The 25,568-nt window shown below is 35.6% G+C and overlaps 5 protein-coding genes and 1 long non-coding RNA gene across 6 annotated transcripts; 1 reads left to right on the top strand and 5 right to left on the bottom strand.

The window, feature by feature from the left end:
* Nucleotides 1-293: 293 nt before the first annotated feature.
* LOC149130395 (uncharacterized) lies at nucleotides 294-3,774 on the bottom strand. Its single transcript, XM_089344943.1, has one exon. The coding sequence runs from the start codon at nucleotides 3,543-3,545 to the stop codon at nucleotides 1,875-1,877; it is 1,671 nt and encodes a 556-aa protein (XP_089201069.1). The 5' UTR covers nucleotides 3,546-3,774; the 3' UTR covers nucleotides 294-1,874.
* Nucleotides 294-8,746, bottom strand: LOC149130394 (uncharacterized). The gene is made up of 3 exons (XM_089344964.1): nucleotides 5,039-8,746; nucleotides 3,769-3,897; nucleotides 294-422 (listed from the first exon to the last, which is right to left on the bottom strand). The coding sequence occupies exon 1, from the start codon at nucleotides 8,523-8,525 to the stop codon at nucleotides 7,275-7,277; it is 1,251 nt and encodes a 416-aa protein (XP_089201090.1). The 5' UTR covers nucleotides 8,526-8,746; the 3' UTR covers nucleotides 294-422; nucleotides 3,769-3,897; nucleotides 5,039-7,274.
* Nucleotides 294-14,066, bottom strand: LOC106876796 (uncharacterized). The gene is made up of 5 exons (XM_089344963.1): nucleotides 9,536-14,066; nucleotides 8,753-8,867; nucleotides 5,039-6,665; nucleotides 3,769-3,897; nucleotides 294-422 (listed from the first exon to the last, which is right to left on the bottom strand). Exon 1 carries the CDS (start codon nucleotides 13,828-13,830, stop codon nucleotides 12,580-12,582), a length of 1,251 nt encoding a protein of 416 aa, XP_089201089.1. The 5' UTR covers nucleotides 13,831-14,066; the 3' UTR covers nucleotides 294-422; nucleotides 3,769-3,897; nucleotides 5,039-6,665; nucleotides 8,753-8,867; nucleotides 9,536-12,579.
* On the bottom strand, nucleotides 294-21,816 carry LOC128251229 (uncharacterized). The gene is made up of 7 exons (XM_089344948.1): nucleotides 20,988-21,816; nucleotides 15,278-19,608; nucleotides 14,060-14,188; nucleotides 8,753-8,867; nucleotides 5,039-6,665; nucleotides 3,769-3,897; nucleotides 294-422 (listed from the first exon to the last, which is right to left on the bottom strand). The coding sequence occupies exon 2, from the start codon at nucleotides 19,238-19,240 to the stop codon at nucleotides 17,744-17,746; it is 1,497 nt and encodes a 498-aa protein (XP_089201074.1). The 5' UTR covers nucleotides 19,241-19,608; nucleotides 20,988-21,816; the 3' UTR covers nucleotides 294-422; nucleotides 3,769-3,897; nucleotides 5,039-6,665; nucleotides 8,753-8,867; nucleotides 14,060-14,188; nucleotides 15,278-17,743.
* LOC149130392 (uncharacterized) lies at nucleotides 21,610-24,487 on the top strand. The gene is made up of 2 exons (XR_016238927.1): nucleotides 21,610-21,694; nucleotides 24,119-24,487. It is a non-coding gene; the product is annotated as an uncharacterized LOC149130392 (long non-coding RNA).
* On the bottom strand, nucleotides 22,068-24,125 carry LOC149130393 (uncharacterized). The gene has a single exon (XM_089344942.1). It carries the CDS (start codon nucleotides 24,014-24,016, stop codon nucleotides 22,241-22,243), a length of 1,776 nt encoding a protein of 591 aa, XP_089201068.1. The 5' UTR covers nucleotides 24,017-24,125; the 3' UTR covers nucleotides 22,068-22,240.
* Nucleotides 24,488-25,568: the final 1,081 nt, after the last annotated feature.

The raw sequence follows: 25,568 nt of genomic DNA, 5'->3' as shown, positions 1-25,568 counted from the left end.
CACAAACATACATATATATATATATATATATATATATATATATACATAGATACGATGGGATTCTTTCAGTTTCCGTCTACCAAATCTACTCACAAGGCTTTGGTCAGCCTGAGGCTATAATAGAAGACACTTTGCCCAAGGTGCCACGCAGTGGGACTGTACCTGGAACCATGTGGTTGGTAAGCAAGCTACTTACCACAGCCAATCCTGCGCCGTTTGTTTATCTTTCACTCACTGCATCTTAATATTTAATACTTTGTGTTTTGTATATCAAATAACATCAACAAATTAAATAGCTTCAAAATAAACATTTATTGTAGATCAGTTTGGAGAAGTGTGTAGCTTTTCTCGTACATTGATAGAGAGTGTGAACTCTATAGTTTATGTTCGTATCACCAGCACAAGATTTGGTTGGATGATCTCTATAGAAAATGATAGAAGAATGCTTAAAAAGTGAAGAAATTTTATTTCTCTTTCAATTTATTAAATTCATTCACAAAAATTCATAAGATCAGATGACAGGAAATTATAAAAAAATAAATAAATAAGCATGCTGAATCATTTGTTGCAGGGGTTACACAAGGGATGAGTTTGGACTATAAGCAGGGCAGGGGTAAGTCTTTTGAAAAGTATATTGTTGTCTCCATGCAATACTGTGACAGTGACAAACAGCAATAAGCCTCCAGCTTGTTCTGGGAGGGGTGAGGCAGTAACAACAAAGGGTGCAGATGCTTGGATCCCTAAACATGTCCAGCAGGAAACACCCAACCGTGAATAGGAACTGGAATGTCATACATTAGTGTCATAATGACATGTCCACAAGGAGACATAACGAACTGATTTAATCAACGCTATTTGAATGAAAGACACATCATAATTAGTGAGTTGATGCAAATGAGGAAAATGGAAAAAATTAATTTGTTCAATAAAATTGATGCAATTACTGTACTTTATTCACCAGGACATCTATTTTATCACTGATATTGTTATAGAGGAGGCGCAATGGCCCAGTGGTTAGTGCAGCGGACTCACGGTCATAGGATCGCGGTTTCAATTCCCAGGGCGTTGTGAGTGTTTATTGAGTGAAAACACCTAAAAGCTCCACGAGGCTCCAGCAGGGGATGATAGCGAACCCTGCTGTACTTTTCCACCACAACTTTCTCTCACTCTTACTTCCTGTTTCTGTTGTACCTGTAATTCAAAGGGGTCAGCCTTGTCACACTGTGTCACGCTGAATATCCCCGAGAACTACGTTAAAGGTACACGTGTCTGTGGAGTGCTCAGCCACTTGCACGTTAATTTCACGAGCAGGCTGTTCCGTTGATCAGATCAACTGGAACCCTCGACGTCATAAGTGACGGAGTGCCAACAACAACATTGTTACAGATAAATATGAATAAATATGTTTAGTTAAGGAACATTATTGAGAGAATGATTTAGGACAGATAACACAGTCATATGAATCTTATCCTGTATATGTTTGTGTTGAGTTAAGTGATTTCTCTGAGGGAATGACTTATCAAAGATGTCACAGTGCTATGGTTTCTCTCCTGTATGACTGCATTTGTGATCATCCAAATCAATATTGTCGGATTTGAGTATTGAACATATTAGCCGATACTCAAAAGGGTGAGTGTCGTGGATTTGAGTGGCATCCAACAATCACTGGAGAGTTTGCCGAAAATCAGGGTTTATATAACTGTTCATACACGGATCCTTGTGAAAGACTTCTTCAACAAAGTTTAGAATTCGTATACGGGCAGTAATTTTCAACCAATGAGAAATCCATAATTTCTCATGTTCGGGCAAACGAACTTAATTTCTCTCTCCGCCTCTTATGAGTTTGCTACAGACTTATCAAAGACGTCACAGTGCTATGGTTTCTCTTCTGTATGAGTGCTTTTATGATCAGCCAAATCATTTTTGCCAGGAAATGATTTACCACAAATATCACATTGATGTGACTTCTCCCCTACATGAATGCGTTTGTGTCTACTTAAGTTACCGGCCTGAGAGAATGACTTGTCACAAACATCACAGCAGTATGGTTTCTCTCCTGTGTGAGTGCGTTTATGATCAATCACATGAGTTTTTCCAGGGAATGATTTACCACAGATATCACACTGATATGACTTCACTCCCATATGAGAGCGTTTATGCCTACTTAAGTTACCTGACTGAGAGAACGACTTGCCACAGATATCACAACAATATGGTTTCTCTCTTGTGTGAATACGCCTCTGTTCAGCTAACTTATTCCTTCGAGAGAGTATCTTACTAAAGATCTCCATGTGATATGGTTTCTCTCCTCTATGAGTGTATTTGTGATAAGTAAGGGTACTTTTGTGAGCGAATGATTTACTACAGATGTCACAACGAAATGGTTTCTCTCCTGTATGAATGCGTTTGTGAATAGTAACTTTACTTTTTTGAGAAAATAACATACCACAGATATCGCAGTGATGTGGTTTCTGTCCAGTGTGGATGAATTTGTGAGCAGTAAATGCGGTTTTAAAAGAGAATGATTTGCCACAGACGTCACAATGATATGGTTTCTCTCCTGTGTGAATGTATATGTGATCAGCAAAATTATTTTTTACAGAAAATGATTTATCACAGATATCACAGTGATATTGCTTCTCTCCCGTATGAATGGATTTGTGTTTCTTTAAGTTACCTTTCCGAGAGAATGATTTTCCACAGGTATCACAGGGATATGGTTTTTCACCTGTGTGAACACGTCCATGATCAACTAGCATATGTTTTACATTGAAAGATTTTCCACAGATATCACAGCAATGAGGCTTCTCTCCTGTATGAATACGTATGTGAGTACTTAAACTACTTGCTGAAGAGAATGATTTACCACAGATATCGCAGCAATGTGGCTTCTCTCCTGTATGAATACGTTTGTGAGAAGTAACATTACCTTTTTGAGAGAAAGACTTACCACAGACATCGCAGTTATATCGTTTCTCTCCTGTGTGAATGTATTTGTGAGAAGTAAGGATACTCTTTTGAGAGAATGATTTACCACAGATATCACATTGATATGGTTTTTCTCCAGTATGAATGCGTCTGTGAGCAGCTAAATTCCTTCTTAGAGAGAATGATTTATGACAGATATCACAGGTATATGGTTTCTCTCCTGTATGAATATATTTATGAATAGTAAGTCCACTGTTTTGAGAGAATGATTTGCCACAGACATCACAGTTATATGGTTTCAGTCCTGTGTGCATGTTTTTGTGTTTATTAAAACTGCTTGTGTAAGAGAATGATTTACCACAAATATCGCACTTATATGGTCTCTCACCTGTATGAATGTATTTGTGAGTATCAAGGGTGCCTTTTTCAGAGAATGATTTACCACAAATATCACAGTGATGTGGCTTTTCACCTGTGTGAATACGTTTGTGAACATTGAGATTTCCCTGACTAGACAATGACTTTTTACAAATATCACAATGGTATGATGGTTTTTCTCTTTCTTTTGCCATCTCTTCAGAAAATAAGTCATCCTTTACATTTTTCACATAACTCATTGTTCTATATTTCTTATACAACCACAAATTATATATTTCTTGTTTACTTATTTTTTATATATTTCTATAATGTTTCAAATACTTCTACTGCTATATTTCCAGCAAAGTCTGATCTTTTCAGATTTTTCCAAGTCCAAACAAAATATGAAATGCTTTTATAAATATACCAGCGGAAAAGAAAATGGTGCTATTAATTCAGAAGAAATATTTCACAGCTATTTACCATAGATATATTCTATAAGCAGGCTTGTGTCGATTATTTATAACATCTTCCATTAGTCTTCGAAAGATGATCAATATTCATGAATGTATCTGCAGGAAAAACTTGTTTATGCCACAGATGTCTGATATTCTGAAACGATAGAGAAACAACAGAAGATATTGGAAATACTTAAAAAGCAGAGATTCAGCTATAGAAATATTACTTCATTGTCATTATGATAAACTGTACATATAAACTTTTACCAGAGAAATTATTCTTTACGATATATTTTGCTTTTAAAGTTATATTACGCAACTTTGTGTTGTGTCTACTTATAGAGACATCGACTCCTCCACCTTTAGATATTATGTAACATGTCGAACTACAGAATATTGGACAATAACGAACATTGTACTATCTTAGCAAACGTGTTAAGTCACTGCATTTGAGCCCCAGGTCATGCCTAACTGAGTGGAACTATTAATGAAATTATGTTGTATTCACGAGTCTTCCACATACGACTTTTCCCTTCGTGGAAATATTTCAGTCATACATTTGAAGGTGTGGATCACAAATACGACTGTGAAATTTCATTTCTTTTTTCTTCCTGCAGATGATTCACTTACTGATCGTGTCTACCAAAAATCGTATCTTGTTTTATCATAGGGGTATCACTAGCCACATGTTTCTGTCGGATATCGTGTTGTATGATGAACATAAGTATCAACCTGGATCAATTTGATGACATAAAACAGCCAACAGAGATACGTAGCAAGTGTTATCTCAATGATAAGACAATAGACGGCTTTCGATAGACACAATTAGCAAGTGGAATATCTACTGTAATAATAGAAATTAAAAATCTGCTGCGTTTTCATTACTACACCAAGTAAAATGCATAATCAATGAACTTCACCACAGAATATAATTAATATTGATCGCAGCTTAGCAACATTTAAAAGTTTCTCTTTGGTCTGGAGTTTCGAATTAACCAGGTTCACCGACTTTTACTAAAAATAAAATATCTTATTATAACTTACCTGTCATGATAAATAAACCAGTGTTTAATGCGAAATATTTTTAATTACAAAAAGGAGTGATCTAACGGTATATTTAATTTGAAGACACTTCAAAAAACCGACACAGAAAATAAACGAAACGAACTACCACTCCGAAGGTTGTGTACCTCGTATTATTACGTTTCTGTCGGTTGCTAAAACTAAACAAGTTTATTTTAATTTTTTCTATTGTTATAATTACTTTTTGAAAATTTGAATTGTAATAAACATACCTGAATAGTGACAAAAGGTATAAAACTAAAACCTCACTGCTTCTTTTCATACCAAGTGCTAATTTTACAGTGTCCTGTTACCGAACACCTAAGTTAAAGGGACGCAAATAGACCAACACAGATTGTCAGGTAGTTGGGGAGGGTACAAACAGAAAGATACGTGGGTGTGTATTTCGCCCGTCAGTTTTCGAAAACTGTTGTTGTGCATAAACTTTCTTATGGATGGCGCTGTCCTCTCATACGGGCATCATAAGATTCTAATTGCAAAACTGCGTCCGATTCCTCATGCATAATTTTTCTGTCAGTACCTTAACACTTTGTTGTACGTGCACACTGACGTTTCACAGCCAATGAACCATAATACCTTCATTCATCTACCAACTCGCCGTGTTTCACATTAAACTCTTCAACAACATTACACTATTTTTATATTCATGGTTGAAGTCACACTCATCACAACTGTGTTGTGGCACAGTATATTAGTGGTGCATTTTTATTTCTAATTAATTAAATGTAACTTAATGCTTCAAAGACCAAAATTGATAAAAGATGTACAGGAGTGGCTGTGTGGTAAGTAGCTTGCTTACCAGCCACATGGTTCTGGGTTCATTCCCACTGCGTGGCACCTTGGGCAAGTGTCATCTACTATAGCCTCGGGCCGACCAAAGCCTTGTGAGTGGATTTGGTAGACGGAAACTGAAAGAAGCCCGTCGTATATATGTATATATATATATATATATATGTATGTGTGTGTATATGTTTGTATGTCTGTGTCTGTCCCCCCAACATCGCTTGACAACCGATGCTGGTGTGTTTATGTCCCCGTAACTTAGCGGTTCGGCAAAAGAGACCGATAGAATAAGTACTAGGCATTCAAAGAATAAGTCCTGGGGTCGATTTGCTCGACTAAAGGCGGTGCTCCAGCATGGCCACAGTCAAGTGACTGAAATAAGTAAAAGAGTAAAAGAGTAAGCACAACACAATTTCCCACCACTAACAATCTCTGCTGAAAATGTTTTCTTCTTCGTAGATGGATTATAGACTACTGTACTAATTTTTCTGTTGCATTTTTATTTATAATAAATCCAGTGAAGCTTAGGGCCCAAAATATAAAACAAATATCAAAATAATTAATAATGTCAATGAAAACCAATAAATTATCAAATTTTTTTATTTATGCAAACAAATGTAGACATTTATGGTAATACAGCTTCAAATTATGATTACAATACATGGTACATTTTTTAAATTTTACACAAAAGAGTTCATTAAAATCCTAAAATCCTTACGATGATATCATTAATTCTGATTATTATGAAGCTTTATTTAGTGCTGAAGATAATGAACAGCTTGATTGTGCGATCTTAGTTCTCTGCCGAAGTCATGAACCTAGATCCAGCACTTGAGTTAAAATCTGAAATTCTATCCTTCTTTCATTCCTTTCGCAAATGAATTCAGATGGCTTCACAAATAAAACACTTTCCATTTTGATAATTTTTAAGTACCCACTCTGCAACTTTTTTCTCCAATTGTGGTCACTTACTAGGCTTTCCTCTGTTAGCACATTTTCTTTTTGGTATTCTCTGCAGTTTGTTAGATATCTTCTTCCAGTCTCTCATAAGTTTCTCTGAAACACAAAATTCACTTGCTGCTACAGTTAATTTATCTTCTCAGCAACTTCAATAACTTTTAGTTTAAATGCTGCTATAATTGTTTGAATGAAAAACACACATCATAATTAGTGAGATGATGCAAATGAGGAAAATGTAAAAACTTAATTTGTTCAACAATAAGAAAAACAACTGCTGTACTTCATTCACCAGGACATCAATTTTATCACTGATTATTGATCAATATCAACAAATATATGTTCAGTTAAGATATGTTATTTATGAAGAGAATGATTTAGCAGAGATAACACAGTCTTATCCTGTATATGTTTGTGTTAAGTGATTTCTATAAAAGAATGACTGATTACAGACATCACAGTGCTATGGTTTCTCTCCTGTATGACTGCATTTGTGATCAGCCAAATCATTTTTGCCAGGAAATGATTTATCATACTGATATAACTTCTCTCCCATATGAGAACGTTTGTGTCTACTTCAGTTATCTGACTGAGAAAATGACTTGCTACAAACATCACAACATGGTTTCTCTCTTGCGTGAATGTGTCTCTGTTCAGCTAATTTATTACTTCAAAGGAATGACTTACCATAGATCTCTAAGTGAAGTGCTATGGTTTCTCTCCTCTATGAATGTATTTGTGATTAGTAAGGGTACATTTGTGAGCAAATGACTTACCACAAATGTCACAAGGAAATGGTTTCTCTCCTGTATGAATACGTTTGTGAATAGCAACTCTACTTTTCTGAGAAAACGACATACCACAGATATTACAATGATGTGGTTTCCGTCCAGTGTGCAGGAATTTGTGCGTAGTTAATCCAGATTTATAAGAGAATGATTTACCACAGATGTCACAATGATATGGTTTCTCTCCTGTGTGAAAGTATATGTGATCAGCAAAATTACTCTTTACAGAAAATGATTTATCACAGATATCACAGTGATATCGCTTCTCTCCTGTATGAATGGATTTGTGTTGATTTAAGTTACGTTTCAAAGAGAATGATTTTCCACAGGTATCACAGCGGTATGGTTTTTCACCTGTGTGAATGCGTCCATGTTCAACTAACATGTGTTTTATACTGAAGCATCTTCCACAGATATCACAATGATAAGGCTTCTCTCCTGTATGAATACGTATGTGGGTAGTTAATTTACTTCCTGATGAGAATGATTTACCACAGATATCACAGCAATGTGGCTTCTCTCCTGTATGAATACGTTTGTGAGTAGTAAGTATACTTTTTCGAGAGAAAGACTTACCACAGACATCGCAGTAATATTGTTTCTCTCCTGTGTGACTGTATTTGTGAGAAGTAACCGTACTCTTTTGAGAGAATGATTTTCCACAGATATCACACTGATATGGTTTTTCTCCAGTATGAATGCGTCTGTGATCAGCTAAATTCCTTCTTAGAGAGAATGATTTATTACAGATATCACAGGTATATGGTTTCTCTCCTGTATGAATGTATTTGTGGGTAGTAAGGCCACTCTTTTGAGAGAATGATTTGCCACAGACGTCACAGTTATATGGTTTCACTCCTGTGTGAAAGTCTTTGTGTTTATTGAAGCTGCTTAAGTAAGGGAATGATTTACCACAAATATCGCACTTATATGGTCTCTCACCTGTATGAATGTATTTGTGAGTATCAAGGGTACCTTTTTCAGTGAATGATTTACCACAAATATCACAGTGATGTGGCTTTTCACCTGTATGAATACGTTTGTGAACATTGAGATGTCCCTGACTAGACAATGACTTTTTACATATATCACAATGGTATAATGGTTTTTCTCTTTCTTTTGCCATCTCTTCAGAAAATGAGTCATCCTTTACATTTTTCACGTAACTCATTGTTCTATATTTCTTATACAACCACAAATTATATATTTCTTGTTTACTTATTTTTTATATATTTCTATAATGTTTCAAATACTACTACTGCTATATTTCCAGCAAAGTCTGATCTTTGCAGATTTTTCCAAGTCCAAACAGAATATGAAATGCTTTTATAAATATAACAGGCAATGTGGAAGAGAAAATGGTGCTATTAATTCAGAAAATATTTCACAGCTATTTACCATAGATATATTCTATAAGCAGGGTTATATCTATTATTTATAACATCTTCCATTAGTCTTCAAAAGATGATCAGTCTTGAGTAAAAACTTGTTTATGCCACAGATATGTGATATTCTGAAATGATAGAGAAACAACAGAAGATATGGAAAAAACTTAGAAAGCAGAGATTCAGCTATAGAAATATTACTTCATTGTCTTTATGATAAACTGTACATATAAACTTTTACCAGAGAAATTTTCTTTACTATATATTTCGTTATTAAAGTTATATTATACAACTTTGTCATGTCTACCTATATACAGACATCGGCTCCTCCACCTTCAGATATTTTATAACATGTTGAACTACAGAATATTGGACGGTAACGTTGTACTATATCAGCAAATATAATCACAGGCCATCCCAGACTGAGCGGAACTATTAACGAAATTATGTTGTCTTCTTGACTGTTACAATTTTCATAACAGAAATTTAACTACACTTTAGCCTTCCACATACGACTTTTCCCCTTGTAACATTGTTGAGAACGTATATCTGTTATGGCAATACTTCAATCATACATTTGAAGGTGTGGATCACAAATACGACTATGAAATTTCATTTTTCTCTCTTTCTTTCTTGTAGATGTATCACTTGCAGATTTTCTTGGCATAATCAATGAACTTTGCAGGAGAATATAATTAATATGGATCAACATTTAAAACTTTCTCTTTGGTCTTGAGTTTCGAATTAGCCAGGTTCACCGACTTTTACTAAAAATAAAACATCTATTATAACTTACCTGTGATGATAAATAAACCAGTGTTTAATGTGAAAGATCTTTAATTAAACAACGGTAAATTTAATTCGAAGACACTTCAAAAAGCTGACACAGAAAATCAACGAAACGAACTATTATTCCGAATGTTGTCTGCTTCGTATTATTACTTTTTATCGATTGTTAAGGCGGCTTTTTTTTTTAAATCTTTGATATCTATAATTACTTTTTGAAAATGTGAATTGTAAGAAACATATCCGAATAATGATAAAAGATACAAAACTAGAACCTCATAGCTTCTTTTCATGCCAAGTCCTAATTTTACAGTGACCTGTTACCAACACTTAAGTGACGGTGGACGCAAATAAAACGACGCAGCTTGTCAAACACTTTCTTATGGGGCGGATATTTGACGCTGCTCAATGTCATGAAACCAATCTTCACTATTTTGCCTCAAGTCTTCTAGTGTCTGCGATCTTTATTTAGTTTATGCAGCTATCCTCACATATATTCACTATATTATTCCTCTGCACACTATATCCCATTCCTTTAATGCAGAGGTCTCAAACTCTTTGGGCCACCGCCTCGCCCCTCATAGCTACATAATGCCCTCAGAGCCCCCATTCCTATGTTTATTTATAAATAAATATTTTATATCTCTTGCTGATTTATATATACTTCGAATGGTTTGTTATTTAATATAATATTGTATAATTTGTATACAATACTATAATATTATAAATTTATAGCGTCCCCCCCCCAATCCACTGCCTTCCTTCCAACGCCCCTTTTTTCTCTACCCAACCCTCGCCGCCCCCTTAGACACCAGCGCCCACCTGGACCGTCTCAACACCCACCGGCGGGGGGGGGGGGGGGGGGTAGCGCACACTTTGAGAAACCTAGGCACAATTTTTCTGCGAGTACATAAACATTTAACGAAGGCGTGGTACTTTTTGGTTAACTCACCCCCTATTAAAAAATTGGATTATCTCCCTAACTAAAAAATATTTGCAGTGTAGGTGTTTATAATCCATTTAAAAACACATTAAAAAAACCGTTAGATTCACTTCAACATTTAAATTTTAATTTGCCAAAATATTTTCGTCGCTTTGAGACCGCCACTTGTTCACTGACAAAATTCCGTGCTGTTGGTGTGTTTGTGGCCCAGTAACATTGTAAGGGAATGATTTACCACAAATATCGCACTTATATAGCCTCTCACCTGTATGAACGTATTTGTAAAACAATGCATACAGCTGATACCTAATCGCTATGTTTCACATCATAACTCTTCAACAACATTACACTATTTTCATATTCATGGTTGAAGTCACACTCATCACAAGTGTATTGAGGCACAGTATATTAGTGGTGCATTTATATTTCCAATTAATTAAACGTAACTTAATGCTTTAAAGACCAAAATTGATAAAAGATGTACAAGCACAACACAATTTTCCACCACTAACAATCTCTGCTGAATACGTTTTCTTCTTCGTAGATGGATTATAGACTACTCATCATTTAACGTCTGCCTTCCATGCTAGCATGGGTTGGACGATTTGACTGAGGACTGGTGAACCAGGTGGTTACACCAGGCTCCAATCTGATTTGGCAGAATTTCTACAGCTGGATGCCCTTCCTAACGCCAACCACTCCGAGAGTGTAGTGGGTGCTTTTACGTGCCACCTGCACGAAGGCCAGTCAGGCGGTACAGGCAACACCCATGCTCAAAATGGTGTATTTTACATGCCACCTGCACAGGAGCCAGTCTAGCGGCACTGGCAATAATCTCACTCAAATGTCTTTTCCCATGCCAGTAAGGCGACACTGGTACTGTACTAATTTGTTTGTTGCATTTTTATTTATAATAAATCCAGTGAAGCTTAGGGCCCAAAATATAAAACAAATATCAAAATAATTAATAATGTCAATAAAAACCAATAAATTATCAATTTTTTTATTTATGCAAACATTTACCGGAATACAACTTTAAATTACGATTACAATACAAGGTACATTTTAAAAATTTTACACAAAAGATTTCATTAAAACTCTAAAAAGTCAATCTGTTCATTATCATCAGCACTAAATAAAGCTTCATAATCATCAGAATTAATGATATCATCATAACGATTCTCTTCATCTTTGCTGTCCTAAGTCAGAGGTAGCACATTATCCATTTCTTCATCATCCCATAGACAATCGTCTTCTGTACCATTTAATGCATTCGAAATTCTACATTTCTTGAATGATCTGGCAACAGTTTCAACTTTTATTTCCTTCCAAGAATCAACGATCCATTCTCAGATCAGAAGCAATGATACTACCTCCTTTCATGTACATTTTTTCTCCATCATGCACCCAGTTATTCCACTCCATTCACATCACGTTCATAAATGGCTTATTGATACTTACATCTAATGGCTGCAAAACATTTATAAGTCCACCAGGAATTACAACTATATCAGTATTTTGTGATTGGAGGCTATCAACAACATACTTCACTAGATGTACCCTAAAGTGATCCCACACAAGCAAGCTCTTTTCCTTTCATAGTCCACCAGGTGGTAAATTACAAACTTACTTTATTCACCTTCATCCATCCATCCTTGTGTTTGTACATGGATGACATTTCCTTTTGGAAATTTCTCCTTTGGTACAATGGTTTCTCTTAAAAACAACCATCAGTTTTAGTTTCATGTCATCAACCATACATGAAAGAACTAAAGTATCAGTTAAGAAACGTTATTGAGAGAATGATTTAGCAGAGATAACACAGTCTTTTCTTGTATATGTTTGTGTTAAGTGATTTCTACAAAAGAATGATTGATTACAGAACTCACAATGCTATGGTTTCTCTCCTGTGTGACTGCATTTGTGATCAGCCAAATCATTTTTGCCAGGAAATGACTTTTCACAAATATCACACAGACGTGACTTGTGTCAACTTAAGTTACCTGAGGGAATGGCTTACCACAAAAATCACGTGGTTTCTCTTGTATGAATGTATCTCTGTTCAGCTAACTTATTTCTTCAAGGGAATGACTTACCAAGATCTCTAAGTGCTATGTTTTCTCACTTCTATGGATATATTTGTGCCTAGTAAGGGCACTTCTGTAACTAAATGACTTACCACAAATGTCACAATGAAACGGTTTCTCTCCTGTATGAATACGTTTGTGAATAGTAACACTCCTTTTTTGAGAGAATGACATACCACAGATATCACAGTGGTGTGGTTTCTCACCAGTGTGCATGAATTTATGAGTAGTAAATCCGGTTCTATAAGAGAATGATTTACCACAAACGTCACAATGATATGGTTTCTCTCCTGTGTGAATGTATATGTGATCAGCAAAATTATTTCTTCCAGAGAATGATTTATCACAGATATCACAGTGATATCGCTTCTCTCCTGTATGAATGGATTTGTGTTGGTTTAAGGTACCTTTACGAGAGAATGATTTTCCACAGGTATCACAGTGGTATGGCTTTTCACGAGTGTGAATGCGTCCATGTTCAACTAACATATGTTTTACATTGAAAGATTTTCCACAGATATCACAGCAATATGGCTTCTCTCCTGTATGAATACGTATGTGGATAGTTAATCTACTTCCTAAAGAGAATGATTTACCACAGATATCGCAGCAATGTGGCTTCTCTCCTGTATGAATACTTTTGTGAGAAGTAACATTACATTTTTGAGAGAAAGACTTACCACAGACATCGCAGTAATATCGTTTCTCTCCTGTGTGACTGTATTTGTGAGAAGTAAGAGAATTTTTTTGAGAGAACGACTTACCACAGATATCACACTGATATGGTTTTTCTCCAGTATGAATGCGTCTGTGATCAGCTAAATTCTTTCTTAGAGAGAATGATTTATTACAGATATCACAGGTATATGGTTTCTCTCCTGTATGAATGTATTTGTGCGTAGTAAGGCCACTCTTTTGAGAGAATGATTTGCCACAGACGTCACAATTATATGGTTTCAGTCCTGTGTGAATGTTTTTGTGTTTATTGAAGCTGCTTGTGTAAGAGAATGATTTACCACAAATATCGCACTTATATGGTCTCTCACCTGTATGAATGTATTTGTGAGTATCAAGTGTACCTTTTTCAGAGAATGATTTACCACAAATATCACAGTGATGTGGCTTTTCACCTGTATGAATACGTTTGTGAACGTTGAGATTTCCCTGACTAGACAACGACTTTTTACAAATATCACAATGGTATAATGGTTTTTCTCTTTCTTTTGCCATCTCTTCAGAAAATAAGTCATCCTTTACATTTTTCACATAACTCATTGTTCTATATTTCTTATACAACCACAAATGATATACTTCTTGTTTACGTTTTTTTAATATATTTCTATAATGTTTCAAATACTTCTACTGCTATATTTCCAGCAAAGTCTGATCTTTGCAGATTTTTCCAAGTCCAAACAGAATATGAAATGCTTTTATAAATATATACCAGGCAATGCGGAAGAGAAAATGGTGCTATTAAATCAGAAAATATTTCACAGCTATTTACCATAGATATATTCTATAAGCAGGCTTGTGTCTATTATTTATAACATCTTCCATTAGTCTTCAAAAGATGATCAATATTCATGAATGTATCTGCAGGAAAAACTTGTTTATGCCACAGATGTCTGATATTCTGAAACGATAGAGAAACAATAAAAGATATGGAAAATACTTAAAAAACAGAGATTTAGCAATAGAAATATTACTTCATTGACATTATGATAAACTGTACATATAAACTTTTACCAGAGAAATTATTCTTTACGATATATTTTGCTATTAAAGTTATATTATACAACTTTGTGTTGTGTCTACTTATACACAGACATCGATTCCTCCACCTTCAGATATTATGTAACATGTCGAACTACGGAATATCGGTCAATAACGAACGTTGTAATATCTTAGCAAACATGACAAGTCACCGTTGTTTAGTCCCAGGTCATGTCTGACTGAGCGGACCTATTAACGAAATTATGTTCTATTCACGACAGTTAGACTTTTGCAACAGATCAATTTAGTCACCAACTGCCTACGCCCGTTCCTCCCCCTTTTTTATAACGTATATCTTTTCAGGAAACATCGTCATACGTTTGAAGGTGTGGATCACAAATATGTCTATGAAATTTCATTTGTTCCTTCTTTCTTTCCTGTAGATGTGTCACTTGGTGATCGTGTCTACCAAAAATTGTATCTTGTTTTACCATAGCTGTATCACTGGCCACGTTTCAGTCGGATGTTGCGTTGTATGATATTTGGCATAACCATTAATGAGGATCGTTCCGGTTGAATAAACAACTAACAGAGATATGTAGCAAGTGACACCTCTATGATAAAACAATAGACGGCTTTTGGTGGACACAATTACCAAGTGGAATATCTTCTGTAATGACAGAAATTAAAAATCTAGTACCTTTTCATCGCCTTGTCAAGTAAAATCTAAATTTTCTTGGCATAATCAATGAACTTTACTGGAGAAAAGAATTACTGAACTTTATTTATGAATGCTGTTTGCAATAAGTTCATGGTAAAAGGATAGTCTTATAATCAGACTCTATAACAAATGCATTAGTAGAAAAAAAATTAATTAGAAAAATAGATGAAACAAAGAACATAATTGCAAAAATATAATTAATATTCGTCTCAGCCTAGCAACATTTAAAACTTACACTTTGGTCTGGAGTTTCGAAAGACTAAAAATGAAATAGCTATTATAACTTACCTGTAATGATTAAATGAATAGGTGTTTAATGACAAGGATTTTTAATTCTTCAAAGAAGCGCTCTAACGGTAAATTTAATTCGAAGACATTGCGAAAAACCGACACAGAAAAATTAACGAAACGAACTTTCATTCGGAATGTTTTGTACCTCGTTTTGTCGATTGCTAAAACTAAGGCGGCAATTTTTTTTTTATTTCTAATTGCTATAATTACTTTTTGAAAATGCGAATTGTAAGAAACGTATCCGAATAATGGACAAAAGAAACAAAACTCCACTGCTTATTTTCATGTCTAGCGCTAATTTTACAGTAGTCTTTTACCGAAACCAACAGAGCTTATCAGACAGTCGAGGAGGGTACAAGCACAAGGACACGTATGTGTGTCTGTGTGCGCTTCGTTCATCAGTGTTCAAAAACCGTCGTTGTACATACATTTTCTTATGGGGTATATTTGACGCTGTGGAGGCGCAATGGCCCAGTGGTTAGGGCAGCGGACTCGCGGTTTCGATTCCCAGAACGGGCGTTGTGAGTGTTTATTGAGCGAAAACACCTAAAGCTTCATGAGTCTCCGGCAGGGGGTGATGGCGAACCCTGCTGTACTCTTTCACCACAACTTTCTCTCACTCTTACTTCCTGTTTCTGTTGGGTCAGCCTTGTGACACTCTGTGTCACGCTGAATCTCCCTGAGAACTACGTTAAGGGTACACGTGTCTGTGGATTGCTCAGCCACTTGCATGTTAATTTCCCGAGCAGGCTGTTTCGTTGATCGGATCGACGGAGTGCCAACAACAACAATATTTGACGCTATTTTACACCAAGACTTCTAGTGTCTGCTTTCATTCATCTACTGTCTTCTCATGTTCTCTGCATTGAGGGCTTGTGTCTCATTACCATGTAACATTGCTGTTTCTACACTTAGATAGATAGATAGATAGAGAATGAGACAGACAGACAGAGACTTTTAGCTTCAAATAATAGTTCTCTGAACTTTCTTCATCTTATTCTTATTCTCGAAACTACACTTTCTTGATACGAATTAGGTCTCCTTGAAAACAGAAACTATCTACCACCTCCAGAGCATTTGTAGAAATCTCTTTATCGTGTGTTCTTAGTTGTCGTTGTCCAAGAGCATCTTCCACATTCAAACACTACTCTCTTAACCTTCCTGTAATTCCACTACATTTGTGCATCCATAGTTTACGCTGGCCACACCTCATGGTGTTCCTACCTATAACTCTCCTGCATATCAAAGGATGTCACTTACCTGGATTTACAAAAGTCCAGTTATTCCACTTCATGAAAATACCAATGCCTTCTTTGAAAAAATGTGCTATGTTGTTCGTTCTAGATATCATAAATAATAGAGTCTCACACATGTAGGTTTTTATACGAGAATAAGCTTCACGTTTTTAACATCCTATCAGTGACTGGGAAATATATTTTCCTTACACTCCCTTTCACTCGGCGACCATCTACCAACTGGCTCCATCACTAGATACCACTATCATTATCATTTAAAGAACAAACTTATCCATTTGTTTATCTCGCATTTACAGCATCTTAACATCTAAACTGAGTATTTTGTATATCAAATAATATCAATAGATTATATAGCTTCAAAAGAAATATTTATTATAATAAAAGAGTAAAATAACTTTTATTTTTGTTTCAACTTGTTAAATTTACTCACAAAAATCGATGAGATCAGATTTCAGAAATTTAGAAAAAAATAAGCATGCTGTATTGTTTTTACACGAGGTACATGTTTGGTAAAGTAGGGTAGGGTAGGGGTAAGGCTTGTGTAAAGTATATTGCAGTCTCCACCAAACACAATGACAAACAGCAATAAACCACCAGCTTGGACTGGGAGATGTAGTGCAGTACCACAAAGTCTGCAGACCCTAGCACCCCTGATTGTGTCCAGCAGGGAACAACTGATCATGCTTCGGAACTGGAATGTCATAGTGTTAAAACAATATATCCACAAGAAAACAGAGCAAATTAATGTAATTAAAAGTGTTTGAATGAAAAACACACATCATAATTAGTGAGTTGATGCAAATGAGGAAAATGTAAAAAATTAATTTGTTCCATAAAAAAACAATACAATTGCTGTACTTTATTCACCAGGACATCTATTTTATCACTGGTATTGTTATTGATCAATATGAATAAATATAGGTTTAGTTAATCCTTTAGTATTCAGATTATCCTACCAAATGTGATGCTTATCTATTCACATTGTATTGAATTAATCGTGCATTCTCTCATAGCTGTGAGATTTCTGTGATGTGACTCTTTACATTGGGAATGATATTGTAGGGTAGGTGTAAGAGGCTGGATCTGACTGGTTTTGAACATAAAAGAGGTAAAATATTTAGGCTGGATATGGCCGGTTCGAATGCTAAAGGGTTAAGGAACATTATTGAGAGAATGATTTACCACAGATTACACAGTCATATGAAACTTATCCTCTATGAATATTTTTGTGTTTATTTAAGTCACTTCCCTGACAGAATGATTTACCACAGATATCACACTGATATGGTTTCTCTCCCGTATGAATGTATTTGTGTCTTTTCAAATTACCTATCTGAGAGAATGATCTACCACAGATATCACAGCAATGTGGCTTCTCTCCTGTGTGAGTGCGTCTGTGTTCAGCTAACACATATCTTCCAGAGAATGACTGACCACAGATATCACACGGAAATGGTTTCCCTCCCGTATGAATGTATTCATGAGAAATAAGGGAGCTTTTGAAAGAGAACGATTTACCACAGACCTCACAGTGGTATGGTTTCTCTCCTGTATGACTGTTTTTGTGTTCAGCTAACGTATTGCTTCCAGGGAATGATTTTCCACATATATCACAGCAATGTCGCATATGTGGCTTCTCTCCAGTATGAATAAATCGGTGAAGAGTTAAACTTCTTCTTACAGAGAATGATTTACCACAGACATCACAGCTATGTGGCTTCTCTCCTGTATGAATACGTTTGTGAATGGTTAAACTACTTCCTACAGAGAATGATTTACCACAGACATCACAGCCATGTGGCTTCTCTCCTGTGTGAATACGTTTGTGAGCAATTAAACTACTTTTGTTAGAGAATGATTTGCCACAGATATCACAGCAATGTGGCTTCTCCCCAGTATGAACCAGCTTGTGAATAAGTTTGTGAGAAGATTGTGTGAATGCTTTGCCACAAATGTCACAATGATATCGTTTCTCTCCTGTATGAATACGTTTGTGAGAAGTAAGGGTACTCTTCTGAGCGAATGATTTATCACAGATATCACAGTGATATCTTTTCTCTCCAGTGTGAGTGGATTTATGAGAAGTAAGATTACCTCTTTGAGTGAAAGATCTATCACAGATATCACACTGATATCGTTTCTCTCCTGTATGAATAAGTTTGTGAGAAGTAAGATTACTTCTGAAAGAAAAAGTTTTGCCACAGATATCACAGTGATATCGTTTCTCTCCTGTGTGAGTATAGTTGTGAGTGGTAAGGGTACTCTGTTGAGAGAATGATTTTCCACAGATATCACAGTGATATCGCTTCTCTCCAGTGTGAATGTATTTATGAGAAGCAAGATTACCTCTTTGAGAGAAAGATCTGCTGCAGATATCACACTGATATCGTTTCTCTCCAGTGTGAACGTATTTATGAGAAGTAAGATTACTACTTTGAGAGAAAGATCTGCTACAGATATCACACTGATATCGTTTCTCTCCTGTATGACTGTGTTTGTGATAAATAAGGCTACTCTTGCGAGGGAATGACTTACCACAGATATCACACTGATATGGCCTCTCTCCTCTACAAATATGTTTAATGAAATTCTTCTGAGTAGAGAAAGACTTTTTGCAGATATCACAATCATGTGATGTTTTGCTTCTGTCTATTGTCATCTTTTCAGAAAATGAGTCATCCTTTACATTTCTCACAGAACTCATTGTTCTATATTTCTTGTACAACCACAAATTATATAGTTCTTCTTTTCTCTGATAAATATTTCTATATTCTTTCAGATACTTCTACTACCACAATATTTCCAGCAGCAACTCTCGCTTTTGTCAATATCTGAAGATTTTTCAAAGTTCAAGCTGAATGTAAAGTACTTTTGTAAATATTCCAGTAAATGCAGAAAACAAAATGCTTCTATGAATTTAGAAGAAATATTTCACAGTTATTCACCATAGATATGTCATACAAACAGGATTACAATTATTATTTATATCATCTTCCTCTTGTCTTCAAAACATAATCAATATTAACGATGTATCTGCAGTAAAGATTCGTGTATGCCCCAGCGGCAGAGATTCTGAAACGATACAGAAAATACTTAAAAAGTAGATATTCAACAATTGGAAATATTACTACATTTTCATAAATCATAAACTGTTGATATCAACTTTTACTTCAATAATTGGTCTTTGCTATTTATTTTGTTATTGATCACTGTTGTTTCGTTCCAGGTCATCCCTGTCTGAGTAGATTTATTATCAAAAGTAGATTGTATTCAAGAGTGTTATAACTTTTATAATACATCAAATATAACCTTAACTCCAATTTACTATTCACCCACCATGACTTTCCCCACTTAACCTTACCTCTCCATTGCCTGTGGTAACCCAACGAGTGTCCTAACTCGCTTCAGTATGCTCTGTTGAACCTAGAGGTGTGTAACCAATTGAAATACATGATGTTATCGTCATCATCGTTTAACGTTCGCCTTCCATGCTAGCATGGGTTGGAAGATTTGACTGAGGACTGGTGAAACCAGATGGCTACACCAGGCTCCAATCTGATTTGGCAGAGTTTCTACAGCTGGATGCCCTTCCTAACGCCAACCACTCTCTGAGAGTGTAGTGGGTGCTTTTACGTGCCACCGGCATGAAGGCCAGTCAGGCGGTACTGGCAACAGCCACGCTCAAAATGGTGTATTTTACGTGCCACCTGCACAGGAGCCAGTCCAGGGGCACTGGCAACAATCTCGCTCAAATGTCTTACACGTGCCACCGTCACAAGTGCCAGGAAGGCGACGCTGGGCACAAGTGCCATCATGATTACGCTTTCGCTTGCCGAGTTTCATGTCCAATGAAGGAGACGACGTTGGCACGGGTGCCAGTCGTCGAATTTAGTTCGATATTTTTCTTTATTCATTTTTATCATTTTTTCACTGATGTTTGTGTTTTATTTGGTGTGGCGTTTCTATTTCTATATATCTAATTCTATTAAATGTTGGTTGAAATTATTCTTAATAATGTTTATCTTTTCAGGAAATGTTGCAGTCACGTTTTGAAGTTATGCATGACAAAAGGTTAAATGGGAGACGAAATGATGGTAATAATAAACACATTGTGTTTATTATGGTAGTTTGACCGTCGAGTCCCTCATAGCGTGAGGAATTCTTGTATAGTAATGCCCTTATATAAATAAATATTACAGTAGATATTCCATTTTCTATACTGTGTCGATTCAAAGCGGTCTATTGTTTTATCATTTGCTACTGATCCATATTTGCTGTTTATTCTGTCCAAATAATCACTTTTAGCTCCTCAGAATAAACATCATAAAACGAAAATAGCTGACTGAGGCTTAACGCGAGTAACTAAAAAAAAAAAATGAAATGTTAATGTTTCCCCATTAGCCAGGCTCACCCGACTTTTACTAAGAAATAAAGTATGTATTATATCTTACCTGCTGTGGTGTATTAATCAGTGTTTCACGTGGAACAATACCTTTTTATTACACAAAGGAGGGATCTAACGAAGAATCAATGAAACTGACAAATGATCCCAAAGTTGTGTACATCATGCCGTTATATATTTGTCAGATACGATGATCTTTCAAAAGCAAGTTTACGATTTTTAGCTGTAATCATTCAAGAATGGACCCTGCAGGATCTGAATGCTAGAATATTGTTAAGTATTGAACCACGAAGAGTACAGGAACAGAACAATGGAAACGCAAAATTTTCCTGCTGAACGGAAATTTTAACTTCCAGCAGCAAGGTGCCCCCTCCTCGCATATCACGCCTTATACCTTTGTTTATTTTTTGGAATTCTCAGAATATTTTTTGTGAAATTTTTTTTTCTACACAAGGGAAATTATACAGCTATGATAATTTTTGTTATAATTTTCGAAATTAAAAAAGAAAAAAAAATTTAATTGTTTTGTAACTTTTTTCTGTACGTATGTGTGCATTCATGTATTTTTGTGCATGTATGTGTATGCAGCGAGGGTTCGTGTTTACCTGCTTTATTTGCATATGCAAATTCCGTAAATTCTCCCTCCCCCCCCCCAAAAAACCGACTTCGACGTCGAAAAAGCCATATTATTAGTGATAATATTTCATACAATCACGTACAAAATGACGAACGAATTTGACAGGTTTGATAAGACAGGTGAGTGATTGCCAAATCACAATTTAAAATACGGATAATCCTATGTTTTGTTTTAAATCTCAGCAATAAATATGTTTTGGGAGAGAAAGATATTGAAAAACGTCGATACGTCAGAGTGACAACGAACAAACGAGAACGGTATAAGGTGATCGCCAGATGTGCTAAAAATAACAGCTAGATACCTCTTAAATCACAATTTTTTTTTTCTTTCTTTTTAGCTTTTTGTATAGTAGCATCTTCCGAGTGTAGAACACAAATTCACGAAGCTTTTCTGAAAATTCCAAAAAAGTTATGAGGGGGGGGGGGTCATATGCGGTATGTAAAATTGATCGAATGAAAAACACATCATAATTAGTGAATTGATGCAAATGAGGAAAATGTAAAAAATTAATTTATTCCATAAAAAGTAATACAATTGCTGTACTTTATTCACCAGGACATCTATTTTATCACTGGTATTGTTATTGATCAATATGAATAAATATAGGTTTACTTAAGGAACATTATTGAGAGAATGATTTAGCACAGATTACAGTCATATGAAACTTATCCTGTATGAATATGTTTGTGTCTAGTTAAGTGATTTCTCTGAGAGAATGATTTACCACAGATATCACACTGATATGGTTTCTCTCCTGTATGAATGTATTTGTGTCTATTTAAATTACCTATCTGAGAAAACGATCTACCACAGATATCACAGCAATGTGGCTTCTCTCCTGTGTGAGTGCGTCTGTGTTCAGTTAACACATATCTTCCAGAGAATAGCTGACCACAGAACTCACAGTGATATGCTTTCCCCGCCGTATGAACGTATTCGTGAGGAATAAGGGAGCTTTTGAAAGAGAATGACTGTCCACTTATCTCACAGTGATTCGCTAACGTATTGCTTCCAGAGAACGATTTTCCGCATATATCATGGCAATGTGACACATGTGGCTTCTCTCCAGTGTGCATAAGTTGGTGAATAGTTAAATTTCTTCCTACAGAGAATGATTGATCACTGCTATCACAGCAATGAGGCATCTCCCCAGTATGAGAAGTTTGTGAGAAAGTTTTGCCACAAATATCACAGTGATATTGTTTCTCTCCAGTGTGAGTGGATTTATGAGAAGTAAGATTATAACTTAGAGCGAAAGATCTATCACAGATATCACACTGATATCGCTTCTCTCCTGTATGAATAAGTTTGTGAGCAGCAAAATTACTTCTGAAAGAAAAAGTTTTGCCACAAATATCACAGCGATATCGTTTCTCTCCTGTGTGAGTATAGTTGTGAGTGGTAAGGGTACTCTTTTGAGAGAATGATTTTCCACAGATATCACAGTGATATCGCTTCTCTCCAGTGTGAATGTATTTATGAGAAGTAAGGTTACCTCTTTGAGCGAAAGATCTGCTACAAATATTACACTGATATCGTTTCTCTCCTGTGTGAATGTATTTATGAGAAGCAAGAGTACTCTTGCGAGGGAAAGACTTTCCACAGATATCACAGTGATATTGTTTCTCTCCTGTATGAATATATTTGTGAGAAATAAGGGTACTCTTGCGAGGGAATGATTTAGCACAGATATCACACTGATATTGTTTCTCTCCTGTATGAATAAGTTTGTGAGAAATAAGGGTACTCTTGTGAGAGAATGACTCTCCACAGATATCACACTGATATCGTTTCTCTCCTGTATGAATGTATTCGTGAGAATTAAGGGTACTCTTTTGAGAAAATGATTTTCCACAGATATCACAGTGATATCGCTTCTCACCTGTATGAATGTATTTGTGAGAAGTAAGGGTGCTCTTGCGAAGGAATGATTTTCCACAGATATCACAGTGATATCGTTTCTCTCCTGTGTGAGTATAGTTGTGAGTGGTAAGGGTACTCTGTTGAGAGAATGATTTTCCACAGATATCACAGCGATATCGTTTCTCTCCGGTGTGAATGTATTTATGAGAAGCTAGATTACCTCTTTGAGAGAAAGATCTGCTACAGATATCACACTGATATCGTTTCTCTCCAGTGTGAATGTATTTATGAGAAGCAAGATTACTTCTTTGAGAGAAAGATCTGCTACAGATATCACACTGATATCGTTTCTCTCCTGTATGACTGTGTTTGTGATAAATAAGGCTACTCTTGCGAGGGAATGACTTACCACAGATATCACACTGATATGGCCTCTCTCCTCTACAAATATGTTTAATGAAATTCTTCTGAGTAGAGAAAGACTTTTTGCAGATATCACAATCATGTGATGTTTTGCTTCTGTCTATTGTCATCTTTTCAGAAAATGAGTCATCCTTTACATTTCTCACAGAACTCATTGTTCTATATTTCTTATACAACCACAAATTATATAGTTCTTCTTTTCTCTGTTATATATTTCGATATTCTTTTAAATACCTCTACCACAATATTTTCAGCAGCAACTCTCACTGTTATCAATATCTGAAGATTCTTCAAAGTTCAAGCTGAATGTAAAGTACTTTTGTAAATATTCCAGTAAATGCAGAAAACAAAATGCTGCTATGAATTTAGAAGAAATATTTCGCAGTTATTCACCATAGATATGGCATACAAACAGGATTACAATTATTATTTATAGCATCTTCCTCTTGTCTTCAAAACATAATCAATATTAACGATGTATCTGCAGTAAAGATTCGTGTATGCCCCAGCGTCAGAGATTCTGAAACGATACAGAAAATACTTAAAAAGTAGATATTCAACAATTGGAAATATTACTACATTTTCATAATTATAAACTGTCGAAATAAACTTTTACTTCAATAATTGGTCTTTGCTATTTATCTTGTTATTGATCACTGTTGTTTAATTCTAGGTCATCCTTGACTGAGCAGATCTGGATCTTTCTGATCTCTGATAGTTGTTGTTGACAAACTACGGCATTAATTTTATTCAAGGGAAAAGATCCCATTACACCGCACAATGTGTGGTGTTCACAATTCACAGCAGCAATTATTTTCACTTCAATAGACGTCAGTGATTGCTTGAAATTACCGAAATACGACAATTTTTTACACGAACAATTTTTTATCTGTTCTATAACACAAAATATACAATTATACGAAGTTTGAAAGTGTTTCGGTACCAAAAACACTACATAAAACATAAATGAAAAGTGGTGTCCGTCAATTCAGAAAGATCCACTTTATTCAAAATGAATCTAACGTTTTCCCCTACATTTTACTCGCTAATTGCAGTGTGTAGCACTTATAATTATGAAATGTTTCGTTGAAATAAACACTTTGGGTTACTATGGTTTTACGAAAAGTCAAACAGGAAATTACCAAAATATTTTACCTGATTTGACATATCACTCAGTCTTTAATGTGAATTATCTTTTAATTAAATCGAGGAGCGATGTAACGGGAAATTAAAAGTGGAAGACTGGAAAAAAATCTGGTAGGATTGGATTCACGTCGAAGATTAACGAAGTACAAGTCTGCCAACCTGATAATATAATTCGTAGGTCAAGGTATACCACAGTAGATGTCGCGAATCAATGTGTGAATTCTTACGTATCGTGTGTGGGGGGGAACCTCACAGCAAAAGACTGTCCCTACGTACTCCAAGAGGCTGCACCATACATACCTATTCCAACTTAGTGCTATGCGCTGGTAACGAAGCCCAGCAAGTGAGATAACTCCATAAACATCAAAATCCGTATGTTATCTCGGAATATCGCACCGACACTAAAAAACAAACGAAACGAACCGTCACATTTATTCTTTTGCTTTAATCTTTTACTTGTTTCAGTCATTAGATCGTAGTCATGCTGGGCCACCTCGTTGAAGAATTTTGGGCGGAATTTTGGTTTAAGCACACTATATTACCCCCTCTTTTACCCGTTTC

The sequence above is a fragment of the Octopus bimaculoides genome, chromosome 29 (assembly GCF_046866305.1).
Source record: "Octopus bimaculoides isolate indiv1 chromosome 29, ASM4686630v1, whole genome shotgun sequence".
NCBI classification, from domain to species: Eukaryota; Metazoa; Mollusca; class Cephalopoda; order Octopoda; family Octopodidae; genus Octopus; species Octopus bimaculoides.
Note: the sequence above shows the minus strand (reverse complement) of the source record. Positions and strands in the feature narration are given on the sequence as shown.

Coding starts and splice junctions, on each gene's coding strand:
- LOC149130393 (XM_089344942.1), bottom strand. CDS start 24,016: ATGAGTTCTGTGAGAAATGTAAAGGATGACTCATTTTCTGAAAAGATG.
- LOC149130394 (XM_089344964.1), bottom strand. CDS start 8,525: ATGAGTTACGTGAAAAATGTAAAGGATGACTCATTTTCTGAAGAGATG.
- LOC149130395 (XM_089344943.1), bottom strand. CDS start 3,545: ATGAGTTATGTGAAAAATGTAAAGGATGACTTATTTTCTGAAGAGATG.
- LOC128251229 (XM_089344948.1), bottom strand. CDS start 19,240: ATGAGTTCTGTGAGAAATGTAAAGGATGACTCATTTTCTGAAAAGATG.
- LOC106876796 (XM_089344963.1), bottom strand. CDS start 13,830: ATGAGTTATGTGAAAAATGTAAAGGATGACTTATTTTCTGAAGAGATG.